Consider the following 25213-nt stretch of genomic DNA (forward strand, 5'->3'; position numbering starts at 1 on the left):
CGAGTTAGAATGACACAGAAGTTACTCTATGTTTCTCCAGTGGAGTCCTTTGTTGATACATCCTTTTTTCAGGAGCTTTCACGACTAAAACTTGATATACATGGCTTGAGCACAAGTCAAATTACTATACACTCATATTTGGATCTTAAAAATATACCATCAGTAAGTTCTGCATGTCATCTATTCCTTGATCAGCAGAGTTTTAATAGTGAAGATATTTGTGCATCTTCGGAGCGTGTGAGATTGGAAGGAAAGCTCTATAATTGCAATTCACTTGAAGAATTTAAAAGTTTGGACAAGCAGCAATATTTAGCTGAACAAGGTCAGAAGATTTACACAAAGGCACTTGAAGATATAAATTCTGCTATCGGATTTTCCATAATTAGTTTTGCGGACCTGAAGAAATATGTCTTTTATTACTGGGTTTGTACACCTTTATTTCAGCATGAAAACCAGCAAATAAGTATATTGGATGGTCCTGAAGATATTGACGCAAGCTTTAATGATAAGGCAAAGGTATGGTTTACAAATCATTATAGTAACTGGGTGGCTATCGTGTTAGAAAATGGCGATATTAATGAGTATACCAAGGGTTTGAATACTTCATCTATTAGAGGGTTATTAATAAGAGATACAAGTAACAAACAAGACATGCCATCTGCATTTTTAAGGAATTTTATTACGATATTTAGTTTAGATTACCCTGAGGCTAAGGAACTCGATGTCTTTCTTATGAGAAGCAGCACTATCAAATCCATTAAATTAAGAATACGACTTTCAGAAACGGAACATACGAAGCTGAAATTTAGCGGCTGGGAAAGAAATAGTTTATCAAAGTTAATGCCTAGAGCTGTTGATCTGAGTGCATTGATAGATCCACTTAAAGTAGCTGAACAATCTGTTGATCTGAACCTGAAGTTGATGAAATGGAGAATAGCACCAGAACTTGACCTTGATTGCATTAGAAACAACAAAGTTTTAATCCTTGGATCAGGTACACTTGGTTGCTATACAGCACGATCTTTGATGGCATGGGGTTGCAGGAATATTACTTTAGTAGATAATGGTAGAGTATCGTATTCTAATCCTGTTCGGCAGCCACTTTTTGAATTTAGCGATGTTGGGAAAGAAAAAGCAGTAGCTGCAGCCGCTTCACTAAAAAGAGTCTTTCCACTTATTAATGCTAAAGGTGTTCAACTAGATATTCCTATGATTGGTCATCCAGTGAAAGACGAAAATAATGAGAGGAAACATTTTGACGCCCTAGTAGATTTGATAAAGTCACATGATACAATGTTTCTCTTGCTGGATTCAAGGGAAACGAGGTGGCTGCCAACGCTGTTAGGCAAATTCTATGATAAAATTGTTATGAATGCAGCTTTAGGTTTTGATAGTTACCTGATTATGAAACATGGGAATATTGACGATAATTTTGGCTGTTATTTCTGTAATGATGTCGTGGTCCCTACGGATAGTTTAACAGGTAGAACATTGGACCAAATGTGTACTGTTACGAGGCCAGGTGTTGCAATGTTAGCCGCCTCTCAGGCTGTAGAATTATTTGTTTCTAACTTGCAATCCCGTGGACAAGAGAATGTCTTGGGGGAGTGTCCTCACCAGATAAGAGGTTTTGTAAACAATTTTACCACACTCAAGTTGCAATCCCCAGCATACGATAATTGTTCAGCATGCTCTAGACATATTTTAAATGAATATAATAAACGAGGTTGGGATTTTGTGAAACAGGCATTAAATGATAATAATTATATAGAGGAGCTCAGTGGCTTGAGGAGAATCAAAGAAGAAGTTGAAAATATGGAGTTAGAAGGAGGAGAAATAAAAATTATTGACAGTGAGGATGATGGATTTGAAATCATATAACTTCGATATATAATGCATAATATGGATAACTTGGGAATATGATTTCCTGTATTTATTGCACAATGTGGGAAAGTTTTCCACATTGGACTTATTAAAATTCAATACGGTGATGTTTTTCATATACATATATATATGTAAGTTAGATTATTTACGACATATCCACGTCATGCTGTTCAGGGTTTTCTTGTGCTTCAGTTTCCTTGAACTCTTTGATTATTTCAGCAGTCTTAGAATCTGAATATATTTGGAAACCGTCATCTTTAGTTATACTGCTTAATTGTGCGTTATTTTCATCCAGTTTTTCTTCCATAACTTGCTTTAGAATCTTTAGAACCAACTGTTCTGCTTCTTTCAAGGTCAAGGATGAGTGCCATTCATTTTGTAACTCAGATTGTGCACCTTCAGAACCAGACCCTATGGCCTTAGCGTTATAACGGTAGAAAGTTCCGGATGGCTCGGCGTGGAACAACTGGTATCCGTCGTCTTTGTCATAGCCTGCAATCAGTAAAGCCACACCAAATGGTCTGGACATTAGTCTTTCTTCACCGGAAGCACCTTCACCAAACCTTAGAGCCAAGTCACATACCGACTGTGTCAAGGATTCTATCTTAATATCTTCGTCGTAGTATAGGTTGTGTGTTACTGCGCTTACTCTCGCATGCTCTAGCATAGATCTGGCGTCTGCAGTCAAACCACTCATGGCACAACCGACATGTCTGTCTATCTCAACAATCTTCTCGATGGAGTCCGATTCAAGCAATGGTGAAGTGGCACGCTTCTCAACACCCAGCACCACACCTTCGCTCGTAACAACACCAATGGCAGTGGAACCTAGCTTAATGGCCTCCAGCGAGTACTCCACTTGGAATAGTCTACCTTCTGGAGAAAACGTACTCACACCACGGTCGTATTCACTTCTAGTCAAAAACATGTTCTATTATATTATATTTTGTCAACCAAATACCAAGGGGGGGGGGTACTTTTTGCCTATAACAAGTGCTCAAAAAGAATGAAATGCTATCTGCTATCCTATTCTCTTCAATTGACACTTCACCTGCAATCTTGACAACTAACTAGACCTTAAAAACTCATTTCCCAGCTCTCTATATGATTCAACTATTATAGCTCTGGCTCCCGTTTGCTCAGAAGTGGTCGCCACCAGCGAAGAATAGCGACGTGTATAGGTATATCGTCAAGTGAACGCTATAGAGTTCATGAAGATGAACCAGCTATTTAACTGTTCATATCCTAGTGCAGACTGCCTTTCTTGTAAGTTAAATGTGTGTGTATGTGTGTGTGTCGATAACTTTGAATGTCTTCTATATACCAAGTATGTGTCACTACAGTTGATGTTTAGGCTGCTTGCGGTGGCTTTCTGACAGTCCGTCATCCGTCACCAAAACGTAAAATCCTGTGACACCAAAATAATATCTGAGACCGCTGAGAAAACAGTTAACACACAGATAGTTTGGCTTCTACATCAATACTAGTAGTTACATGCTTGTCAATGTTAAGAAGTGCTAATATGTGGTTCATCATTTACGCGACTTTCTATCTCTGTGACTACCCACTACCCATTGTTTAGTAGGCAAAATCACAAAAATCGAATTCTAGCGTTTTGTAAACAAAAGGAAAAATCGATGAGCATAAATAAATTGTTTGATCCAACAAGCAATTGCATACCACATAAGGAACCAGAAATAAAATAGCACTGATATAGAAGGAATGGAGGTGCGTGCAGTAGAAGATACGGCTGAGCTTGTGCCCAAGCCTAGCGCGTACGGCGACGCGGAGGAGTTCAATGAGCCGATTATGAGACGTATGGTGAACTATGAGCCGTTTTGCAACAAGGCACCGAAGTTCAGGGCTTACCCGTTGAGCCAATTGGGTACACCCGAGGGGAGGAGAGTGCAAGAGGCGCTGGTTGTGAAGGATTTATTGGATACGATGATGGGGCTGGAAGGGAAGTACATACGGTATAACAACAGCTATGATCCGCACGTCGATATGATGCCGGCGTTCAGGATCTCGAAGAACATGGATAAGTCATTGAAGCAGTGCTGTATTAAGATACTCAAACTGAGTAAGTCGTATATTTTTATTAACAACTGTATACAGGAATGGTCGCGGCCCTCTTACGGTTGCATATTGCACAGGCTAACCTATGAGATAAGGAAGTTTTTGAAAGACGGGTATCTCAGGTTCATAGTGGAAAGGTTGGAGAAGGAGTACAGCTCTAATGTGTCTTTCTCTATTAGAGACATGGAGCATATGATTAATGACTACGAATTGAGCAAGAAGATGGAGATTTTGTACAACCTGTGTCTCCGATTGAATGAGGAGATGAACAGGAGGTTAAACATGAATCTGGACCAAGAAGATTTCAACAATTTCAAGAGAGAGCTGGAGGATGTAGGCCAAGCCATTTTGCTGCCGACGGATTCGAGCCTGTCGTTGACACCCAAGGGTGGTAATATTATTAAAGTTGTGCAGGAGATGATCGCGGAGACGCTAGGTGACCGCAACGGAGTCCAGTTCCTCAAAGATATATTGAACAAGATTGGTGAGGGTTATTTAAAGATGTTCGATGACTGGTTAATCAATGGAGATATCAACGATCCTCACGAGGAGTTCATGATCCGAGACATGATGAAAGACGTGAATGTCACTGATACGAATGCTATGATGACTACTGATAGACTATGGGAAACGCGGTACTTGATCAGAAAAGATGGGCTGTTGGAGAGTTTCCATGAGGAGCTATTGTCGAAGATCCTCGTCACTGGGAAGCTGTTGAACATCGTCAAAGTGACCATGGAACTAACCAGCATACCTGTTGATGGCAAATATGCGCTGAGGAGGGCCGGTGAGTTTGATTTTGTGCATCTGTTAGAAGGCACGAACCTGGAGCTGTACGTATCGCGCTGGTACTCGCGAGCCAACGAGCTGTGTATCAGGTTGTTCTTTGAAGGGTACAACTTTGGCAGATTTCTGCGCGATATATTCTGCAACTATCTCTATGTGAACAATGGGAACAAGTTCAACAAGTTTCTGTTGCGCAACCATTTTGATCTGGGGAAAGAGTACAGCGAGTCACGCTCTGTGCTGAGGCGACTAGAGCAGTCCTGGGACGTCGAAGTCGACGACCGCAGCCTTGTGCAACGGTTAGTGTCCCTCCGGTACAGCACTGTAAGTTTCCGTGAGTCGCTGTTACAAGTGCAACGGGACGAGATAGCCAGAGAAGACGTCACAATGCGTGACGAGAGTAGCGATGACAACGATGCGCTGTTAAGGGCCAGCAATTTTGAGAATGTGAAGCGGATACTGTTTGAGGATAGACACCATACGGATGAGTACGATGACCACGGACAGCAAGGACACGAGCAAGGGCGGGAGCAAAGGCGGGAGCCAGCGCTGAGCAACATCCACTACCTGGAGTTCGACCTGGTGGTGCCGTACCCGCTGAACATCCTTATCAACCACTCGTGCATGATCCAGCTGCGGATACTCCAGCGGTACATGAACATCCTGGCACACACGCAGCTGTCCGTGGACAAGCGGTTCCTGGATATCACGAAGGACACTGTGTGGCGGTACCGGCACTTCCAGGAACCGATCCGCACCAAGATTGTCAAGCGGTCTACTGTGCTGCTGAACAAGATGGGCGACACCCTCCGCGCGGTCCAGACGTACTACACGCACACCGTATCGCGGGAGTTGCACAGCGCCACGAACATCATCAGCAGCGAAAGCCGCAGCGGCACCATCAGCGGCAGTAGCAGCGGTAGCGACGGGATGGAAGTCACGCGTATCCAGGACGTACTGCAAGACACGCTCACAAACATCATCTCGAACACATGTCTCACGTCGCGCACGATCACTATAATTCTCGATCTTGTTCAGCTCGTTGAGAGCTATATGAAATTTCTCAGAGGGCTGCGCAGGCGTCTGGTGCAGCTGGATGCGCAGCTGTGCCACAGGGCGCAAGTGGAGTACGACGAGGACCGTGCGCTAGAGTCTGTGCCGCGGCTGGTGCGGTACACCGAGGACGTCTTTGTGACGACGCGGTCGCTGGTCTCTGCGCTGACAGAGTCCATGACAGAGTCCATCGGGGGCAGCGGTGGGGTGGGCCCACACGAGCACGTACTGGTGACACACCTGCACGGTATATTCTAAGTATTGTACCCTTTTTAAGTAGATTTTGATTGTTTTTGAACTTTTCTTTTCTTTTTTGTCTTCTATAAGTTTCGAAACAAAGCAGAGTGTACACCCATACATCCCGACATCCACTACCTTAATAGTACTGTTCAATTTTCACTACACAGGTTACGCCAGTCGCACAAGTTGCACTGTACAATCCTGCGGGCCCTCTGACAGTGGCATTCCAGTTAGATCGGAAGGGAGAGGAACAATGGGGGGGGGGGAGGACAATGGGATTCCACTAGCAACTGCGAAAACTGCAAGAGCTAGTGGAATCCCCGCGACCGGTAACTGGAACGCAGAGGGGCCCAATATATGGTGTTAAAGTGTGGCGAGAGTCTCTCTGCCATAACATGCACCCGTCCACCACACACATAATTCCATCTAACCCAGTTCCCTTTTAGCCCTTCCAGCGATTCCCACATAAAGCACGCGCAACACAAAGGGAAGGTTGCGACCCAACGTGTGATGTCAGTGTGGAAGCGATGGCCTTATGATGGCCTTTAGGCCCACAAGAAAGAAAAAAAATTGAAATTCGAGGAAATTTTTTTGCTATATAAGGAGAGCAATTGGGAAATTGAATCACTTGTTTTGATCGTCTGGTTTTTCCTTGTTAGGAGTTGAAGAAAAAGGGTAAGGTAGAAATATTATATATTTATACTCTCAACAACAAAACACATATTATAAATCATAATGGCTGTCTCTAAGGTTTACGCTAGATCCGTCTACGACTCCCGTGGTAACCCAACTGTCGAAGTTGAATTGACCACCGAAAAGGGTGTCTTCAGATCCATTGTCCCATCTGGTGCTTCTACTGGTATCCACGAAGCTTTGGAAATGAGAGATGGTGACAAGTCCAAGTGGTTGGGTAAGGGTGTCGAAAACGCTGTCAAGAACGTTAACGACGTCATTGCTCCAGCTTTCGTCAAGGCTAACGTTGACATCAAGGACCAAAAGGCCGTCGATGACTTGTTGTTGTCTCTAGATGGTACTGCTAACAAGTCCAAGCTAGGTGCTAACGCTATCTTGGGTGTCTCCATGGCCGCTGCCAGAGCCGCTGCTGCTGAAAAGAACGTCCCATTGTACCAACACTTGGCTGACTTGTCTGACTCCAAGACCTCTCCATTCGTCTTGCCAGTTCCATTCTTGAACGTCTTGAACGGTGGTTCCCACGCTGGTGGTGCTTTGGCTTTGCAAGAATTCATGATCGCCCCAACCGGTGCTAAGTCTTTCCGTGAAGCTATGAGAATTGGTTCCGAAGTCTACCACAACTTGAAGTCTTTGACCAAGAAGAGATACGGTTCCTCCGCCGGTAACGTCGGTGACGAAGGTGGTGTCGCTCCAGACATTCAAACCGCTGAAGAAGCTTTGGACTTGATCGTTGACGCTATCAAGGCCGCTGGTCACGAAGGTAAGGTCAAGATCGGTTTGGACTGTGCCTCCTCCGAATTCTTCAAGGACGGTAAGTACGACTTGGACTTCAAGAACCCTAACTCTGACGCTTCCAAGTGGTTGTCCGGTCCACAATTGGCTGACTTGTACCACTCCTTGGTCAAGAAGTACCCAATTGTCTCCATCGAAGATCCATTCGCTGAAGATGACTGGGAAGCTTGGTCCCACTTCTTCAAGACCGCTGGTGTTCAAATTGTTGCTGATGACTTGACTGTCACCAACCCAAAGAGAATTGCCACCGCTATTGAAAAGAAGGCCGCTGACGCTTTGTTGTTGAAGGTTAACCAAATCGGTTCTCTATCCGAATCCATCAAGGCTGCTCAAGACTCTTTCGCTGCCGGCTGGGGTGTCATGGTTTCCCACAGATCTGGTGAAACTGAAGACACTTTCATTGCTGACTTGGTCGTCGGTTTGAGAACTGGTCAAATCAAGACCGGTGCTCCAGCTAGATCCGAAAGATTGGCTAAGTTGAACCAATTGTTGAGAATTGAAGAAGAATTGGGTGACAAGGCTGTCTACGCTGGTGACAACTTCCACCACGGTTTCAAGTTGTAAGTGGACTGACAAAAAGATATCACTTAAAGTCTTTTTCTAAATGAAAATAACGATTATATTTTTCACTTTTAATGCCTTTTTAAGAACTTTTTATACATATACATACAACTTACTTTGATACAGATAAACTATTTTTTATCACGTTTTTATTCTCGTTGCCTTGTCAAGCCGTATATTGCTTTCTCTGTAGATGAAAGCATCTCGCAATCATATCCTTGAGCCTGCAGGATACATAGATAACAACATGTTGAATCATTGAACAACTATGGGGTGCAATTACACTCATCCTGCCGTCTGCATATAGCAAAGCTACAATCAATTGTATAAGTATATATTGCCAATGAATCACCACGAAGCATCTTTTTTTAACAAAGTTCGTAGAGAGTACCTGAAAAAAGAACAAAGCAACACCGAAAGTTTCAACGAGTCGCACGAAGCATCGGATAGCATAACACTATCTATACTGCATAAGCTACACGCAGACACCCTAAAACATTTGTGTGCATCGCAGCAAATTCAACTTCTGCCCGATCGAGTCACAAACACTTGTAAACTCGCTCAAAAGCCCATCACATATATTCTCACCCTACTATGAAGATGGATCACTCAGGCATGAATCGCATGGGAATGGACCACTCCGGCATGGACCACTCTGGAATGAACCACCCTGGAATGAACCACGGGGGCGACGACGATATGTGCGCCATGAGCATGGTATTCACATGGAACTACAAGAACACCTGCGTCGTCTTCAATTGGTGGAAGATCAAGACATTGCACGGCCTGCTGCTCAGCTGCATAGCCATCGCCTTGATCACAGGCTTTTACGAGTACTTGAAGTTCTACCTGTACAGAAAGAACCGCGACTCAGAGGCCGTTGTGACATCCACCAGCGCAACAAACGGGAGCCTCAACTCCCCTAGCCCGCTAACGAAACGCTACGCCGTGTCCAGAAGTCTCTGGTACGGAGTACAAGTTGGCTACTCATTTCTGCTCATGCTGGTGTTCATGACCTACAACGGCTGGCTGATGCTCGCCGTTGTAGTAGGTGCCATCTGGGGCCACTACCACTGGGGTATCAGATGCACACCTGAGGCAGGAACACTAGCATGCCACTGAACACTACTGCTTCTGCCCTCAGAACCTAAGCAAATAGCCTATGTACATACATTAATCACAATTCATAAGGAAAATGCAAATTACGTCATTTGTGGTGTTGTGTATCGGTGAAAAAAAAAAGTGTCAGAACAGCCCAACGCAGCCATTGTCAAGTAGTTAAATAGAGATGCACCATATAAGTAAATTGTAGTAATCTTCAACACAATGCATAATGTCGAGAGACTTGTAATGTAATGGGTTTAGTGTGGCTCTTTCAAGGCATCCAGAGCTTGGGCTTATCACTTGGGTTATCGAGACCACACATATGCAGCCATCCGTAGTAAAATATATACATGTATATAAATTACACACAACCCTTACCAAATGATTCATTTCCTTGTAATGTTGAAATATTGAAGTTGATATTCTCGTAAACATCCGTGTGTCTTAACGGGCTTTTCCTTCTAAGAGAACGAATTGTAATTATTTGTATCCTTTTGGTAGAATTCCGAGAATTGTAACAATGACCAAGAATCAGAAGACTGTGTGTATAATTGGCGGTGGACCTGGTGGGTTGGCTGCTGCAAGAGTGTTATCTAAGGACTTCCCTGAAGCTAAGATTACGTTGATCGAGAAAGAAGAGGATGTTGGTGGTGTATGGTATTATCCCGAGAATAATAAAGAAGGTAGAGTCATGTATGATTACCTTGAGACCAATTTATCTAAGGACCTGATGAAATTCAGTGGCTTTCCCTTCAAGGATGATGTCCCTTTTTACCCTAGAAAGAATCAAGTGTTCGATTACTTAAAGGAATATTATCAAACGTACATCAAAAACCACTCTAATGTTGACATTGAGCTTGAGACCGAGGTGATTAACGTTGATAAGAAGTCTGATAAGTGGATTGTTACCACGAAACACGCCAATTCAGAGACAGTAAGGGAATTAGATTTTGTCATTGTCTCAAATGGTCACTTTAAAGAACCAAAATACCCTAAGGATGTCTTTGGGTTAGATTCATGGCTATCCAATGGTAAAGCCTTCCACTCAAAGGATTTCTACAATTGTGAATTTGCCAAGGACAAAAAAATTATTGTTGTAGGTAATGGAAGTTCAGGTTCAGATATTGCCAACCAGATTAGTACAGTGGCTGCCAAAGTATATGTGAGTGTCACAAATGTGGAAGATTTCAAGGATAAGAATAATGACCCCGAGTTTATAGTAGAATACATTCCAAAGATCAAGAGTGTTGGTGGTGACGATTCCTCTGTTAAATTGGAGGATGGCAGAGTCATAGAGAACATCGACTATATCATATATGCAACCGGATACTTGTATTCCCTTCCATTTTTTGCTAGCCACATCTCTGAGAAGCTTCTGAAGCAAGATCAATCTGGTATCACTAACTTGTGGGAACAATGTGTATACAAGGAGGACCCTACACTAGGATTCCTGCTGCTTTCGATAATGGTTGTCCCTTTCCCACTCGCCGAATCACAATCCACCATCCTTTCTCAGGTATTCCAAGGCAACATTGATATCGCTACTGTAACTCCTAGTAGAGACGAAGTTGAACACGAGAAAAACTACGGCCATAATTTCCCAAAGTTGTCGGATATTGATTTCTACCGTGAACTACAAGATATACTGGACAAGCATGGTTCAAACACATTCAAACCAGTAGTATGGGATGAAGTCTACGAAAAGAAAAGAAAGGAATCCGCAGAGGTCAAGCAACAAAGAAATGAATACTTGGCAAAGCACGCTCAAAAGCTACACAAGGAGAACCGTCCATACTATTTACCTGATAATTTCTAGCTTTGTCAAATAGACCTAACCGTAAAAATACACTACAAATTAGAAGTCCCTCGATAAATTGCTAATCTAATAGTAATTGTATAGAGAAAAATATAGAGATCAAAAAAATTTGCTTTTCTTTCTATTCAATATTTACAAAGATTTGTATTTTTATTTAGAATCACACATGAACTCACCAAGTACACGCTCAAGTATATTGAATACACCCACAAATACTTGTTTCTAAAATGAGCTTCGCTAGTGTTGAATTCTCTGTCCCCCCACAGATGTACGCCTGATCCCAAGATTTCCAATTCTTAGGTGAGGTAAGAAATTGCCAGATGAGAGTCAGTATTACACAGAGACCAATTGTGCTGTTCATGTTACTTATGATAACACACCATGGCAGAACGCATTTTCACATGCCAGCAGATGCAAAAACTACAGAAAAAAAATCTGCCATTGCCGGATTCCTATTTTACATTCTACTGAAGACAATCAGGGTCGCACACTAGCTATATCCACCGAGATGTATCTCTCTAACTGGGACTATAAACAGTTCGATGCGGGCAAAAAAGCAATATAAGTTTAAGAAAAAAAAAAGAAAGAAGTAAAACACTGGTTCCCCATTGTTGCAAATAAATCTTTTCAAGAAACTGAAAATCAGTAAGCCTCGAAGCAGAGGTGGGCAGAGCAGTTAGAACCAGATGCAACCATATGTTTTTATGTGCAATCTTGCGAATTTGCACGCAGGTTGTAAGATGGAAGCTGTCCAATGGAGTGTGAGCAATTGATTGATATTTCAGAAGTATGGGTCATGTACACAAATCTCACATATCATGATGCAGGGGCAGGCAAGATCCACTCTTCGTAGTCAAAGTTGAGCAACATGCTAGCGTTGCTCAATTCTTGATGGAAACAGTTCTGTAGAAACCCTTCCAGAGCTTGAAAGGAAGATGCTCAAAAGCCATAATAGAAGTGGCAGTGTAGCACTAGTACACAGTTTTTGCATTCTACTTTATTGGTACATACTAGAAACAAGGAGGCGTTCCATGTTTTCTTTGGGTAATGCAGATTTTCTTCGATATCTGGACACTGTATTGTATCTATATTTGATGTGTGATATACGTTTACTTCTGAGCAGAGAATACCATGAGTATCCGATGTATAGACATTGTCAGTAAGTATTGATAGCGCAACTTTTTGCGGGAGCTTGAGTTTTTATTTGGAAATCGACACATTTTGCAGGTCCCTATTACTGCGCATGCACTACAATAGATGATTTTTCTAATTGCTAGCCCCAGTATTTCTACAATAGTACGTTGCTTCGAAAGGACAGTTGTTTGTATATATGGAAATATAACTACGTCCCAGTTGTACGCCCAATAAGTGAACTGCTTAATAGAGAAATTGACCAACAACTATTCTTTTTTGTGCTAGAGTATGGAGAAGGGGAAACAAGGGGACTGTGGAAAATCTCTACCGACATAATAGTTACACTATATTTCTATGATGGAAGCAATAGTGAGTATTATTGTAGACACATTCAGTTTTTCTTTTTTTCTGTTCGATAACTTCAATTGAGAAGTAAGTCCTTTCCTTGACAAGAATATTCGCACAGAAGAAGAGGATAACAAAACAACACACTCTCGAATAAAAGAAAAAATATAGCGGTATAACTCCTGACAGTAAAGCTAGATCTCACAGAAGAGGGAGAGAAAAAAACTCGATATCCCATTTCGTATTTATTATATATGTGTAATGTATACTAGCTTGATCTTGTACCACTCTAAATGGCTTGAAATTCTTTATTCTACCGATCATCGCGCATCGCAAAAAAAAAAAATTAAGAAGCTGATAAGCTAGTATTGAGGGAAATACGGTGAAATTCCCATCTAATCATCTAAGCCAGCAGCAGATAGAAGCGAAAACTTCAACAAGATATAGCGATAAGTCTTTAGACGGTATACTAGTATTTGCCCTGAGTTTTTATAGCCACTAACTATCGAAACCGATCTAACAAGGAACAAGCTAGTGATCAGATAAAACTGGGGAGTTTAATCAACAAGAGTTTTTAGCCCTTTCTTAGTCCCAATCCAACTGAATCATATGTCATCATAGCCTACTTGACTAGGAGTTATAACAGATATATTAATAGAGTAGGATTTACAAGGATTTCACTATGAGTGGCCCAGATAAGGGTTCTGACAGTGGTCAAACTGCAAATGATCCAAAACAGAAGAAGGCCAGAAATGGTCAAATGGAAACTTATTCATGTGCTAGATGTAGGAAGTTGAAGAAAAAATGCCCGAGACAACTCCCTGAATGCTCTAATTGCCTGAAAGCAAGAGAGCCTTGTAATTACCCTGGAAGAGCTCCCAGAAGAACTAAGAAAGAGTTAAGAGACGCCATTATGAAAGGCGAAGTACTACCTTCTATGAGGAGAAAGCACAGGAAGATCGAAAAAGAATTGAAGACTGCTGATCTCCGACATTTAGAAAGCGTAGACGACAGGCCAGTTAACCAAGTTATGGGCGGAAGTATGCCTCCCCTAGGCGCATATCGAGGTGGAGAACAACAATACAATAATGGACCACCCATAAGTGGGATAGACGGAAACGACTCTATAAATAGAGGTAAGGCTCAATCCGTGGGATCTTATCAGATATTGCCCCCTCAAAGGAAATCGAAACTGGTACTAGACCAAAATCCAAAGTTTGTACATTCCCAAAGTTCAGCATTGAAAACTAATGAATACCCGGTACCGATAATGTCACCGCATATCGCAAATCAGGTCTATCCTGAAGGTGTATCGTCTTTAATTAGTGCTTTAAATACAATGAATGATAATGTAAGTGCTAACACGCCCATTGCTTTAAGTTATCTTCAGCTACAGAAATTACACCAAGAACAGCAACAAATTCAACAACAACAAATTCAGCAGCAACAACAGCATCAACATTTGGTTCAGCAACATTTACAGCATGTACGAGCAGATGCCACTAGCATTTTACCTCCAGTTACATCTCAGACGGTATATACCCCAATTCCTGGGCCGCGAACATCACAGATACCTTTTGGATTCACACACGGTTATACTGCCAGTGCTCCTCCCCCATTAATGCAACCATATTCCATGCCTACTAGCCCATTTGAATCCAGGGAGAAACAACAACAGTTTGATAATATCCAATATCATCCCGTCTATAAAATTCCGCCAATTGCGGCAAGACAATCACCAATTGATGAGATTATTGGAATAGAGAATGGAAGTATTTCTATTGATGCCGGTAGTATTACTCGTGAGGTCGTAAATTCAAGGATGAAAGGCCCTCATTCCACTAGTTGGGTTAACGAAGATGGATCACCAAAGCCTATCAAAAAAAGTCTGTTAGAGAAATTCGTTTCTGCATATTTTGAGCATAACCACAGATTATTTCCTATGGTCGATAAAGTTACATTTCTTAAAAAATTGGCAACCATTAATAGTTTTGAATCTATTGAAATGCTAGCGGTAAACAACCCCGAATTACCTAAGACTTTCATATTTGAAATATACATGATAATGGCGATTGGCTGTACAACATTACAAAGAGCTGGTAAATTAACTACTGACGAGGGTCACCTATATGAACATCTTGCTTATCTAGCAATGAGGAACTTTAGGGATATTCTACACCAGCAAGATATAACAACATTACGTTGCTTGATACTTCTAGGTATATATTCATTTTTTGAACCTAAGGGGGTATCTTCATGGACTATAAGCGGAATAGCTATGAGATTGGCCATAGAGCTAGGATTGAATCGCCCATTAACTGCAAAAGAAATGGGTGATATGTCTGCCGTAGAAGTTGAGTCTCGGTATAGAGTATTTTGGAGTGCCTATTGCTTTGAGAGAGTGGTCGCAACCTCCTTAGGGAGAGTGTCAGCGATAGATGATGAAGATATTGGAATACCACTTCCTAGAGCGCTTTACGATAGTGAAAAAGAGGATATTGAAGTAACAAATTTGATTATCTCTTTACGTAAAATGGGTGGAAAGATATATAAGGAAGTGCATTCTCTAAGCGCTGGACGGAAAGATATAACAATGGAACAGAAGCAACTCATCATACAGAAATTGAGAAAAGAGCTTGATGATATTTACGAGGAAGAGTGCGAGAAGAGAAGACTAAAGGGAAAATCAAGATCATCGAAACGGTTTGAGAAGAGTAAGGAAAGTGACTCTGATAGAGGTGTTACCGAGGAAGACGTAAAATCAGGTAATGAAAACTTAATAGGATTGCTGGCATCAGATGACGTTTCAATGACTGAACATGGCCAATCTATTGACAATACACTGGAATCTACCCCATTACCGACTACAATCCCAACTACTATAGTTAATGATAGTGTAGATCAGCATTCTACCTTAGAGAATATTCCAACCTCGGCAACATCGAAGGATCAAATTGAAACTATAATAACTAAACCAACAGCAAATATTATGAACGACCAAACTGATAGTGATCCGTTACCCAAAGTTGATAACAAACCAATATCAAATAATGAAGAGGGGCCAAAATCATTGAAAGAGGGCAACAGTGAACAGAATCCAAGTGAAAATATTAGTCCAGAAGATGTAACTTTAACCAAAACTGACAATTCTGAGAATAAGGAATCATCATTAAGATCCAATAGCAACATATCTTTTCACATTAGTAATGTGTGGTTAGAAATGAGATACACTCAACTACAGATTTTACTTTACAGACCATCTGCATTGATCCCTAAGCCACCAATTGAGTCACTAACAGTACTCGGAGAGTTTTGTTTGGCTGCTTGGAGACACACCTATACCTTGTACAAAGAAAAATTACTACCTCTCAATTGGATTACCCTATTCAGAACTCTGACTATATGTAACACTATACTTTATTGCCTTTGCCAATGGAGCATTGATCTTGTTGCCAGCACAATTGAAATTCAGCAATGTGTTGAAATTTTGCAACATTTCGGTGAGAAGTGGGTTTTTGCTATGAAATGTGCTGATGTTTTCCAAAACATCAGTAACACAATAGTAGAAATTAGCTTATCGCAGGGACAAGATCCTAATATCGACAAATTAACAAGGGAGCTTTTTGGCGCTAGCAATGCCTATTTGGAGATTCTTAATGAGAATAACGTTGATGTGTCTTGGGAGGATCGCTTTAGATAAGATAAGAAGTAAGCCCCAGGATGATATCAATGAAGATGCAGACGGATTATGAAACTGAAACTTGTCAATAATTGTGCTATTCAGTTCCCTTTATTCCGATTAGTGCTAATAGTTTATCTTAATCTATTTATGTTTCTGCCGTATAGCACAAGATCTTGAATTTAATGGTGACATACTATGAAAACGATTTAATTGATAGAATTTTGTTCTTAATCTCAAATCTTTATCAATGACATATATCTGCCCCTTAATTTGGCTCCTTGTATCTATTATCTAATGACAAACGCAAATATTTATGCTTTTTCAATATTTATTTTTTGTTTTTCACCATAATAGTAACATGATCAGTGAATTATGATGTGATTTTACTCGATTTTCCTCAAATATTTTTTTTTTTTCACTTGTAGATCTAGTTCTTACATTACAAATAACAGGCAATTCTATCTCTCCTTTTTAAGGGTTTAAATGCATTAAATGCATTAAGTCCTTTATCTCCTTTTTATTTTTTTTTTTTAAATCATTACAAATATCCTCGGACCCTCTCATCCGATGAGGATGATTAAAATAAAGATACCTGCTCTCTGTTGTTTTGATGGCCACATTTCAACCGATGGCCAAGAATTAAGCTTCAGACTACAATATGCAAGACGAAGACCGATTTCTTTTTTTTTATTTATGTCGATTGCCAATGTTTGCCTGTATTTTGACCACGCATAACGCCGTCATCATAGGCCAGGTTACAAGTGAAGGAAATCACAACTTTCCCGAAACGAACATGCCCTGTAGTCATGCATAACAATATTACCTCCTGTTTTCATTTGATATTTGTTAATGTTTATTACATGAGAGATACTTGATATTGTAATATAAAGAGGAATCATAGCCCCGATTTGCCATTCTGACTGTTCACACTACTCCATTTTACTGGAAGTATAGAAACACTATACGGGCAACCACGGAATCCAATCATTTCCCGTCGGTCCGAGACAGTTGCCGACACGTTCCCGGTGGAGAGAGCACACCAATTTTACAGAATATTACGTAGGAGACTGAATGATCATCCCGTCGGATCTTAGTAAGATCCCGCTGCCCATTAGTAACGCCCCCCACTGTATCACTCTCTAATTCGTTAGGCGAAGTATCTGCTACCCTTCCCACGTTTCTCATTATAAATGCGTACAGGCTTCCAATAATTACCTGGTATTAGCAAAGATTGTGAAAAAAAGAAACTTCTTACCGCATTGTCCCAGTTTTACACAGAAACTATCGAACAAACCTACACCTGAAGAAATCGTTCCACACTCTCTGGCATTTCGATCCTGTAATATGCGGTAGTGTCCTCCCGGTCCCCCCCCCCACGTCTTTTTACTAGAGCTTGATAAATTTGTACTTACATAATTCTTCAGGAAACCGAAATTTCTTTTTTTGTGAGTCCCCTGCGCCACTTTCAGTATAAGAACAGCATAGAATATTCGATGGGAAAAAGTAAAAAATTGCTTTTTATTCTATCGGTGCGCCTCTTCTCTGAGAGCCAAAGAAATTCGGAAAATCGGATCCCGTACAATTGATCCGGTGCCGGTGCAGGATACTCTAAGCCGAGAGTGTAACAGAAACAGAAGAAGAATTCTCATTTTGCCAAAAAAAATTTAATTTTCCATTTCGAAGTCCTCGAGGAAAGTCCTTTCAACAAGCAAATTTTGATTTCCGTTTGCACTCAGCAATGCTTTTTTCTAATGGTAATATGCGATTACTATTGGGAATTAGCATCTTCGGAAAGTGGGCAGATAGAGAGATAAGCTATAGTATTTCCTGCGTGAATTGTTGGCTAAAACTCTATTAGGTAAGGTACTTCTTGCTAATATCTTCTTAAAGGTAAAAACATCACAATGGGTGAAAAAAAAAAAAAAATTAAAAATAAAAAAATAAAAAACTATGAGCCATCGACAATATATAAAGCAAGTAGTAATTCGGATATGATTCTCAGTCACTCTGTTTTAATTTGTATTACAATTAAAAAAAGAGAACATCAAACAAACAATTTGTAATTAGAATAACCAGTTCTTTTATAAATTATTTGAATAATTTGAATAAACTACAACTACAAGTATACAACACAAAATGCCATTCGTCAAGGATTTCAAGCCAATTGCTTTGAAGGACACTAACATGTTCAAGCCAATCAAGATTGGTAACACTGAGGTTGCTCACCGTGTCGTTATGCCACCTTTGACCAGAATGAGAGCTCACCACCCAGGTAATGTTCCAAACAAGGAATGGGCTGTTGAGTACTACAAGCAAAGATCTCAAAGACCTGGTACTATGATCATCACTGAAGGTGCTTTCCCATGTGCCCAAGCTGGTGGTTACGACAACGCTCCAGGTATCTGGTCTGAAGAACAAGTTGCTGAATGGACTAAGATTTTCAAGGCTATTCACGACAACAAGTCTTTCGTCTGGGTCCAACTTTGGGTTTTGGGTAGACAAGCTTTCCCAGACACTTTGGCTAGAGATGGTCTAAGATATGACTCTGCCTCTGACGAAGTCTACATGGACAAAGAATCTGAAGAAAAGGCCAAGAAGTCTAACAACCCACAACACGGTATCACCAAGGATGAAATCAAGCAATACATCAAGGACTACGTCCAAGCTGCCAAGAACTCCATTGCTGCTGGTGCCGATGGTGTTGAAATTCACAGTGCCAACGGTTACTTGTTGAACCAATTCTTGGACCCAATCTCCAACAAGAGAACCGATGAATACGGTGGGTCCATCGAAAACAGAGCTAGATTCACTTTGGAAGTCGTCGACGCTATTGTCGATGCCATCGGCCCAGAGAAGACTGGTATCAGATTCTCCCCATACGGTACTTTCGGTACCATGTCTGGTGGTGCTGAACCATTGATCGTTGCTCAATACGCCTACGTCTTGGGTGAATTGGAAAAGAGAGCTAAGGCCGGTAAGAAGCTTGCTTTCGTCCACTTGGTTGAACCAAGAGTCACTAACCCATTCTTCACTGAAGGTCAAGGTGAATACAAGGACGGTACCAACGACTTCGCTTACTCTATCTGGACTGGTCCAATCATCAGAGCCGGTAACTACGCTTTGCACCCAGAGATCGCCAAGGAACATGTCAACAACGATGACAGAACTTTGATCGGTTACGGTAGATTCTTCATTGCTAACCCAGATATCGTTGACCGTATCGAGAAGGGTTTGCCATTGAACAAGTACGACAGAGACACTTTCTACGCTATGACCACTGAAGGTTACTTGGATTACCCAACTTACGATGAAGCTATTAAGATGGGCTGGGACAAGCAATAAATTAATTGAATAGAAATTATAGATTTAACCCACAAGTCACATTAGGTTGGGATTTCAAACGCGTCTATTCATACTTTTGTTTATGAAATTTATGAGAAACAACACTTGAAGACTAAATAGACGGATACTAGAGATGAATATTTCCTTGTAAAAATTATCCAACCATGTATCTCTTCGTTTTAGTTCATCAGTATATAAGATTTATTTAAGAGAATAAATATAGAATCATCTTATTAGTCATTTTTATTATTTTCCTCTTATTCTTCAGCCTGTATCATAATAGTCAAGTAGGTTGATTAATGCAACTTTCTGAAATTAGCCCAGAAGACAGAATAATTACAAAATTCATTGTCTCCCATTACTTCAAAACAGCAATGGAAAAACGCCACCAAATCTAGTTAAACTTGCCGTTATCTCACTCATTTACAAAGCCAGAAGACTTTTCGCTCTAGTATATTACAAATGTCTACATAATAGTATGATATTTCTTATTTACAATTCTTTAGACTATATTAGCTGTACGAAGGAACAAATACAGTTGTAGTTCAAAATATACAGCAGAGCATAATTGCTAGTAAGAATTCTTGTAACGCATCTGTGATGTGAATTTGGTTAATATATACAAATGAAATTCTATCTACAATGCACTGGTTTTTCTTACGTTATACAATCAGATACGGTCACAATACTTCGACGTCTGTCTTTTTGTTAGCTTACTGATGCTTTTATTTACCAAAAAAATGCCAGGGAAACATGGTAAAATAAGATTATATATTATATAATAAGTGGGATATACGATGTTTCCTTCATTAGTCTATGACAATATTTTTTTTCAGCGGCTCAATGTTCTATTTTTGTTGAATACTTTATGTAGCATAATTTTTAGAATAGTCCACTTTTCTGTTTTATTGTGCTTTGGGCACAGAAAAAAAAATTAAAGTTCATATAATAATCAGTTTAGTATCAATGTGCATTTTGAATATTGTACGGCTTTGGCAAGCAATAAATCAAGAACCAAGCTAGCGATTACAATTGGACGAACAGGAGAGCTACTTGTATTTTTGACGGTTACTATGTTTACTTCTCTTAGTCCTTTTAGCATTAGAGTTAAAACTTTGTACAATTTGGCACTCTTCTCTAATCCTGATTTCTTTAATTTCTTTATCTAGTTCGGATAATATCCATTCGAGGTCTGGTGTTTCAGCATTACCAAGTATATTCTTGATATTATAAGGCAAAAAAAGGTAAAACCCAAGAAGAGCAAACTCTAGTGAGTATAGATAGGCCATATCTTCTAAAACATGACGAATACTTTCCAGTTCCATAGAGTTGAGAGGCCCAACATGTGGTGCATCCTTTAAATACTGAAAAACTTCCATTTTTGACTCAACGAATTTTTGAACAATATAATCAAGGAAATTTTCTAGACTTGAGGTTGATATTCCTTCTGTAGTATATGAAATGGATTTCCATCTATCTGGAATAAGACCCAACAGTTGCTTAATCTTTAGGGAATCTTCCAATGACGGGTACCAACTTGCAATTTCCTTCACATCCTCAGTCCAAAGCACTAAGTCATCTGAACTTGCTATACCTGCAATGTTCAATGTGGAAACACAGTAAGTAAAATCATATGCAAGATTTTTTCTCATATTTTTCAAGTGAATATTACTTACAGAGTTCTCAATTGAAACAAATCTATCCCTGATGGACTTGTGGTTAAATTATTGGTGTTTGCCTCTCGAACATTCCCAGTTCTAGTAGGGAATACCATTTTCAATCAGCCAGATAAAATGATAGGACACAAATATCTATTCTATAAGTAATGAACCTTCTAATTAGTGTATTTGGAGGTGTGTAGGGCCGTATTAACAGAAGACAATTAGCGGCTAGATTTATTTTCAGATATAGCAAATAAAATGTATCAAAAAAAATCAAAAAAATCTGTGTCAGTAGCAAAGGATAAATCCTCTTGTTCAACACACAATATCAGACTTATTTTCCAGTTTAGAACTAGCTCTGAACCCCAAGTTGTGTATGTATTGTAATTATTACAGATCCACACTTTTTCATAAATGTTTGTGCTTGAGTGAGGGAGATTTATATATTCAACTTACAATTCATTAAAAAATGCAACATAAAAAATTTGCACCATTTTTATGACCTTATCATATGCGATTGGAAACTTTCGAATAACTACTCTTCTTAGATTTGTTCTATTACCATCCATGAGTATCGCAAATGCACCTATAGAGCCCAAAATTGAAATAAAGTTATCTCTCGTAGGGTTAATTGGGCTTGCCTGTGTTAAAAAATAATTCTCATATCTCCAGTCTTTTTTATCTTAAAGTACAAATGAGCAAATTACAGAACATCTCAAGAAATATATGGTTCATCCTTAAATTTTCTTATCATATCACAAATTACCAGGCACTTCAGTACTAAACAAGTCTATTTACCAGGTTACATTTATAGATTCAGTTCAAAATCAAAATACAATACAAATGGTAGTAACAAAGCCATGAGCATTATGAACAATTTCATGTCTATTTACACAACTGCATTACTGTGTTTAATCAATGACAGAGACCACAAGATTGAAATGAAATAGTTATGTACAGTAAGTTAGTTATCAACACTCATGACTCTATAATTTGAAACGCGTAAGTAAAGTTTTTGGTTGATAGGAAGAGCTGCCATTAACAATCCGATAAGCACAATTCACCCCACAGCCACTATGGTTCAAGCCAAGAAATTGAGCACTAGCGAGGTACGAAGATATAGAACGCTTATCGTGGGATAAGGCAGAACTGGACGGATAAGAAACTGTCCAGCCTTACCCATTTATACCGCCTAAAAATGTAATCATCTCACAATATCTTATGTAAGGTGCACAAGTTGAATATGGAAACGGTTACATAACAAAATAGAGTCAACAACTAATTGATAAGTCGACCTAGAATATACAAACAGGTTATCATCTTGGTACCATACGAGCATGTTTTGCTCGGGAATTGATATTACACTTAGAGAAATATATATAGTATACCGATATCCTCAATTGATGTACTTTCTAATAGTGGTCATCTATCCTTTTTCATTAGCTTCTTATGAAAGATTAGAACAAGTAATAACAACAACTAGTCTACAGCTTACATTTTAACTGGATCCCAAGCACTGGGCCTAAATTATTACGTCTTTATCAATTTTACATTGAGACTGATTAAATATAGGTGAGAAAGGACTTATATGATTACCCTTCTGCAGTCATCGCGGCAAAGGTATTATAAGACAAGGTCAAGCGGTCAAGTTCTACATCCAACGAATTTAATTACTCTCGGTAGCCAAGTTGGTTTAAGGCGCAAGACTGTAATTTCAACACTGAAATCTTGAGATCGGGCGTTCGAATCGCCCCCGGGAGATATTTTTTCAGCTTCTTTTATTTTTTTTAATTTTTAAGGCTATTTCCATCTGGAAATTATATATTTTGACTAGAACAATGGGAGCTGGCACCCATTTATGAGAGTATTTGAATGATAATCAAGGGAAGATTAATTCTATGCATAAATAGCTGAGCACCATTCCAATAGAGGTAACCCAATTTATACTTTTTCTTTACAAATAAATTTTATCCTGGTTGAAACAAGAATTGCGGAATTGAAGAAATTTTATTGAGTGTACATGTCTTCAGACTCATTACTTTATTATTGGAAAGATTTGTAATTGTTACCTTTTCTTAAATAAGATATCCAGTTTTGGTTTAAGTTATAAACTCTGTGAATAGAAAAATAGCGAATATGTCAGAGTTGGATTTCCCTGATATTGATAGTAACATCTTCGATGAGGACAGTGGTAAAGAGGACGGAGAGGTGAATAAACAGGCCAGCTTCAAGAGATTTGAGATCCACGAAGGGATTATGTTCTGTATTGAACTTTCGGAACATATGTTCGAGGTACAAGATGAGCTTGATGGAAAGAGTCAGATCGAAGTCATATTGACATCCTTAAGTGAGCTTATGGAGTTACTTATTGTCACAAGGCCAAGCACTGCCATTGGGTGCTATTTTTATAATTGTGAAAGAGAAGATAGCAAAGAATCCATTTTTGAGTTTATTCCACTAGTCGATCTCAATGTGCAATGGATGAAGAAGGTCAATGATCTTTTAGAAGACGTTTCCAATCAACGTATAACATTCAAAGAATATCTCAACTACAATATTGATCAGAATAAGAAACTAAACATTCCAATTCTACTAGAGAAACTGTTCTCACTGATATTGGAAACATTTAATAGGAACATAGAAGGACAGAAAGAGTTTAATTCCAAAAAGGTTTTCTTATTTACAGATAACGATTTACCTAATGTAGAATCCCAGCAACGCAGCATAGATGTACTAAAGGGAATTCTGAAAGATATTGATGATAACATGATAAACTTTACAAACTTTTTCATTAGCAAGAAGGACAAACCTTTTAATCCAGCATTTTATTCCAAGGTTCTAAGAAATGACAGAGATTACAATTCACTGGGCTCACAAGCATATTTCGGACCAAGCACAAAACCGATAGGTGTGAATGATATCAAAGAAAGAATTTTTCAAAGGAAAGAGATAAGAAGGGTTGTCTTTCAATGTCCATTAGTGTTAGACGAAGGAACAAACTTTGTTATATCTATAAAAGGTTATTCAATTTTCAACCATGAAAAAGGATCAGTCAGATACAAACTAGTATATGAAAACCAGGAAATAAGGAAAGAAGCATTTTCAAAAAGAAAATTTATAAATCCAAAAACCGGCGAAGACGTTTCCAAGCAAACTGTAAAAATTATTCCATATGGAGAAAAAGAAATCGAAATGGAGGACAAAAACATTGCAAACGCTCTAAATGTTTATGGTAATACCTCAGCCAGTTTAACCGTAATCGGCTTTCTCAATGAGGACAATAGTCTTGTATTTTACAATAATATTGATAAAACTTTGTTTATTACACCAGATGAAAACGTTATTGAAGGTTCTTTTACTGCATTTGCGTCTCTATTTAGAACACTAAAGAAACTGAAAAAAGTTGGGGTAGTATGGGGCAGTACAAAAAGTAATTCTAGTCCTTCCTTATATCTTTTATGGCCATCTAAAGATGATGATAATAATCAAGGGTTTTATCTAACAAAAGTTCCTTTTATTGATGAGATTAGGAAATACCCAACATTATCAAATATCAATATAAATGAAGAATGGGAGGAATACAAGAACGTCAAAGAACTAACACAAGGTATAATAAGTCACTTCAACCTTAAATCAGGATATCATGCAGAAGAGTTTAGAAATCCTGCGTTAAATAGGCACTATAAACTCTTGCATGACTACTTATTACAAGTAGAAATTCCACAGGACGATAACGACATCAGAGATAGATATTTGAGAGAAGACGATACCTTACTTAAAATAACCAAAATAAGAGAACGTATCATGAAAGACACTACGATAGATGATGTCGAAAAGAGAAGGCTTTCGAAATATTTGGAAGTTTGGAACATATACTATCGCAAATTCAAAGAGGATACTAACCAGACCTCTTCAAGTCTGCTGAAGTCTGAAAAAAAGCCTAAACTAAACTTATGACCCACTTTCTTTTTTTGATAATTCATTTATGTTGTTGAAAAGTTAAAGACCCTTTCTATCGAAATTTATAAATGCATTATTTACTAT

The 25213-nt window shown here is 39.3% G+C and overlaps 10 protein-coding genes and 1 non-coding gene across 11 annotated transcripts; 9 read left to right on the top strand and 2 right to left on the bottom strand.

Annotated features, from left to right (window-relative positions):
• Positions 1 to 9: 9 nt before the first annotated feature.
• On the top strand, positions 10 to 1881 carry ATG7 (Atg7p; the record flags this gene model as incomplete). Its single annotated transcript, XM_447357.1, has 1 exon — positions 10 to 1881. One exon carries the CDS (start codon positions 10 to 12, stop codon positions 1879 to 1881), a length of 1872 nt encoding a protein of 623 aa, XP_447357.1.
• A 148-nt stretch (positions 1882 to 2029) lies between these two features.
• On the bottom strand, positions 2030 to 2812 carry PUP2 (proteasome core particle subunit alpha 5; the record flags this gene model as incomplete). Its single annotated transcript, XM_447358.1, has 1 exon — positions 2030 to 2812. One exon carries the CDS (start codon positions 2810 to 2812, stop codon positions 2030 to 2032), a length of 783 nt encoding a protein of 260 aa, XP_447358.1.
• A 794-nt stretch (positions 2813 to 3606) lies between these two features.
• SPC97 (gamma-tubulin-complex subunit SPC97) lies at positions 3607 to 6057 on the top strand (the record flags this gene model as incomplete). The annotated part of the gene is made up of 1 exon (XM_447359.1): positions 3607 to 6057. One exon carries the CDS (start codon positions 3607 to 3609, stop codon positions 6055 to 6057), a length of 2451 nt encoding a protein of 816 aa, XP_447359.1.
• Positions 6058 to 6774: 717 nt separating this feature from the next.
• On the top strand, positions 6775 to 8088 carry ENO2 (phosphopyruvate hydratase ENO2; the record flags this gene model as incomplete). Its single annotated transcript, XM_447360.1, has 1 exon — positions 6775 to 8088. The coding sequence occupies one exon, from the start codon at positions 6775 to 6777 to the stop codon at positions 8086 to 8088; it is 1314 nt and encodes a 437-aa protein (XP_447360.1).
• A 591-nt stretch (positions 8089 to 8679) lies between these two features.
• On the top strand, positions 8680 to 9207 carry CTR2 (low-affinity Cu transporter; the record flags this gene model as incomplete). The annotated part of the gene is made up of 1 exon (XM_447361.1): positions 8680 to 9207. One exon carries the CDS (start codon positions 8680 to 8682, stop codon positions 9205 to 9207), a length of 528 nt encoding a protein of 175 aa, XP_447361.1.
• Positions 9208 to 9709: 502 nt separating this feature from the next.
• On the top strand, positions 9710 to 11005 carry FMO1 (N,N-dimethylaniline monooxygenase; the record flags this gene model as incomplete). Its single annotated transcript, XM_447362.1, has 1 exon — positions 9710 to 11005. One exon carries the CDS (start codon positions 9710 to 9712, stop codon positions 11003 to 11005), a length of 1296 nt encoding a protein of 431 aa, XP_447362.1.
• Positions 11006 to 13166: 2161 nt separating this feature from the next.
• On the top strand, positions 13167 to 16184 carry STB5 (Stb5p; the record flags this gene model as incomplete). The annotated part of the gene is made up of 1 exon (XM_447363.1): positions 13167 to 16184. One exon carries the CDS (start codon positions 13167 to 13169, stop codon positions 16182 to 16184), a length of 3018 nt encoding a protein of 1005 aa, XP_447363.1.
• A 2118-nt stretch (positions 16185 to 18302) lies between these two features.
• Positions 18303 to 19508, top strand: OYE2 (NADPH dehydrogenase; the record flags this gene model as incomplete). Its single annotated transcript, XM_447364.1, has 1 exon — positions 18303 to 19508. The coding sequence occupies one exon, from the start codon at positions 18303 to 18305 to the stop codon at positions 19506 to 19508; it is 1206 nt and encodes a 401-aa protein (XP_447364.1).
• A 1049-nt stretch (positions 19509 to 20557) lies between these two features.
• GVI51_I02387 (uncharacterized protein) lies at positions 20558 to 21160 on the bottom strand (the record flags this gene model as incomplete). The annotated part of the gene is made up of 1 exon (XM_447365.1): positions 20558 to 21160. The coding sequence occupies one exon, from the start codon at positions 21158 to 21160 to the stop codon at positions 20558 to 20560; it is 603 nt and encodes a 200-aa protein (XP_447365.1).
• A 1682-nt stretch (positions 21161 to 22842) lies between these two features.
• Positions 22843 to 22930, top strand: tY(GUA)3. The gene is given in 2 exon segments: positions 22843 to 22881; positions 22895 to 22930. It is a non-coding gene; the product is annotated as a tRNA-Tyr (tRNA).
• Positions 22931 to 23305: 375 nt separating this feature from the next.
• On the top strand, positions 23306 to 25126 carry YKU70 (ATP-dependent DNA helicase YKU70; the record flags this gene model as incomplete). The annotated part of the gene is made up of 1 exon (XM_447366.1): positions 23306 to 25126. One exon carries the CDS (start codon positions 23306 to 23308, stop codon positions 25124 to 25126), a length of 1821 nt encoding a protein of 606 aa, XP_447366.1.
• Positions 25127 to 25213: the final 87 nt, after the last annotated feature.

Source organism: Nakaseomyces glabratus, chromosome I, assembly GCF_010111755.1.
Source record: "Nakaseomyces glabratus chromosome I, complete sequence".
Lineage (NCBI taxonomy): Eukaryota > Fungi > Ascomycota > Saccharomycetes > Saccharomycetales > Saccharomycetaceae > Nakaseomyces > Nakaseomyces glabratus.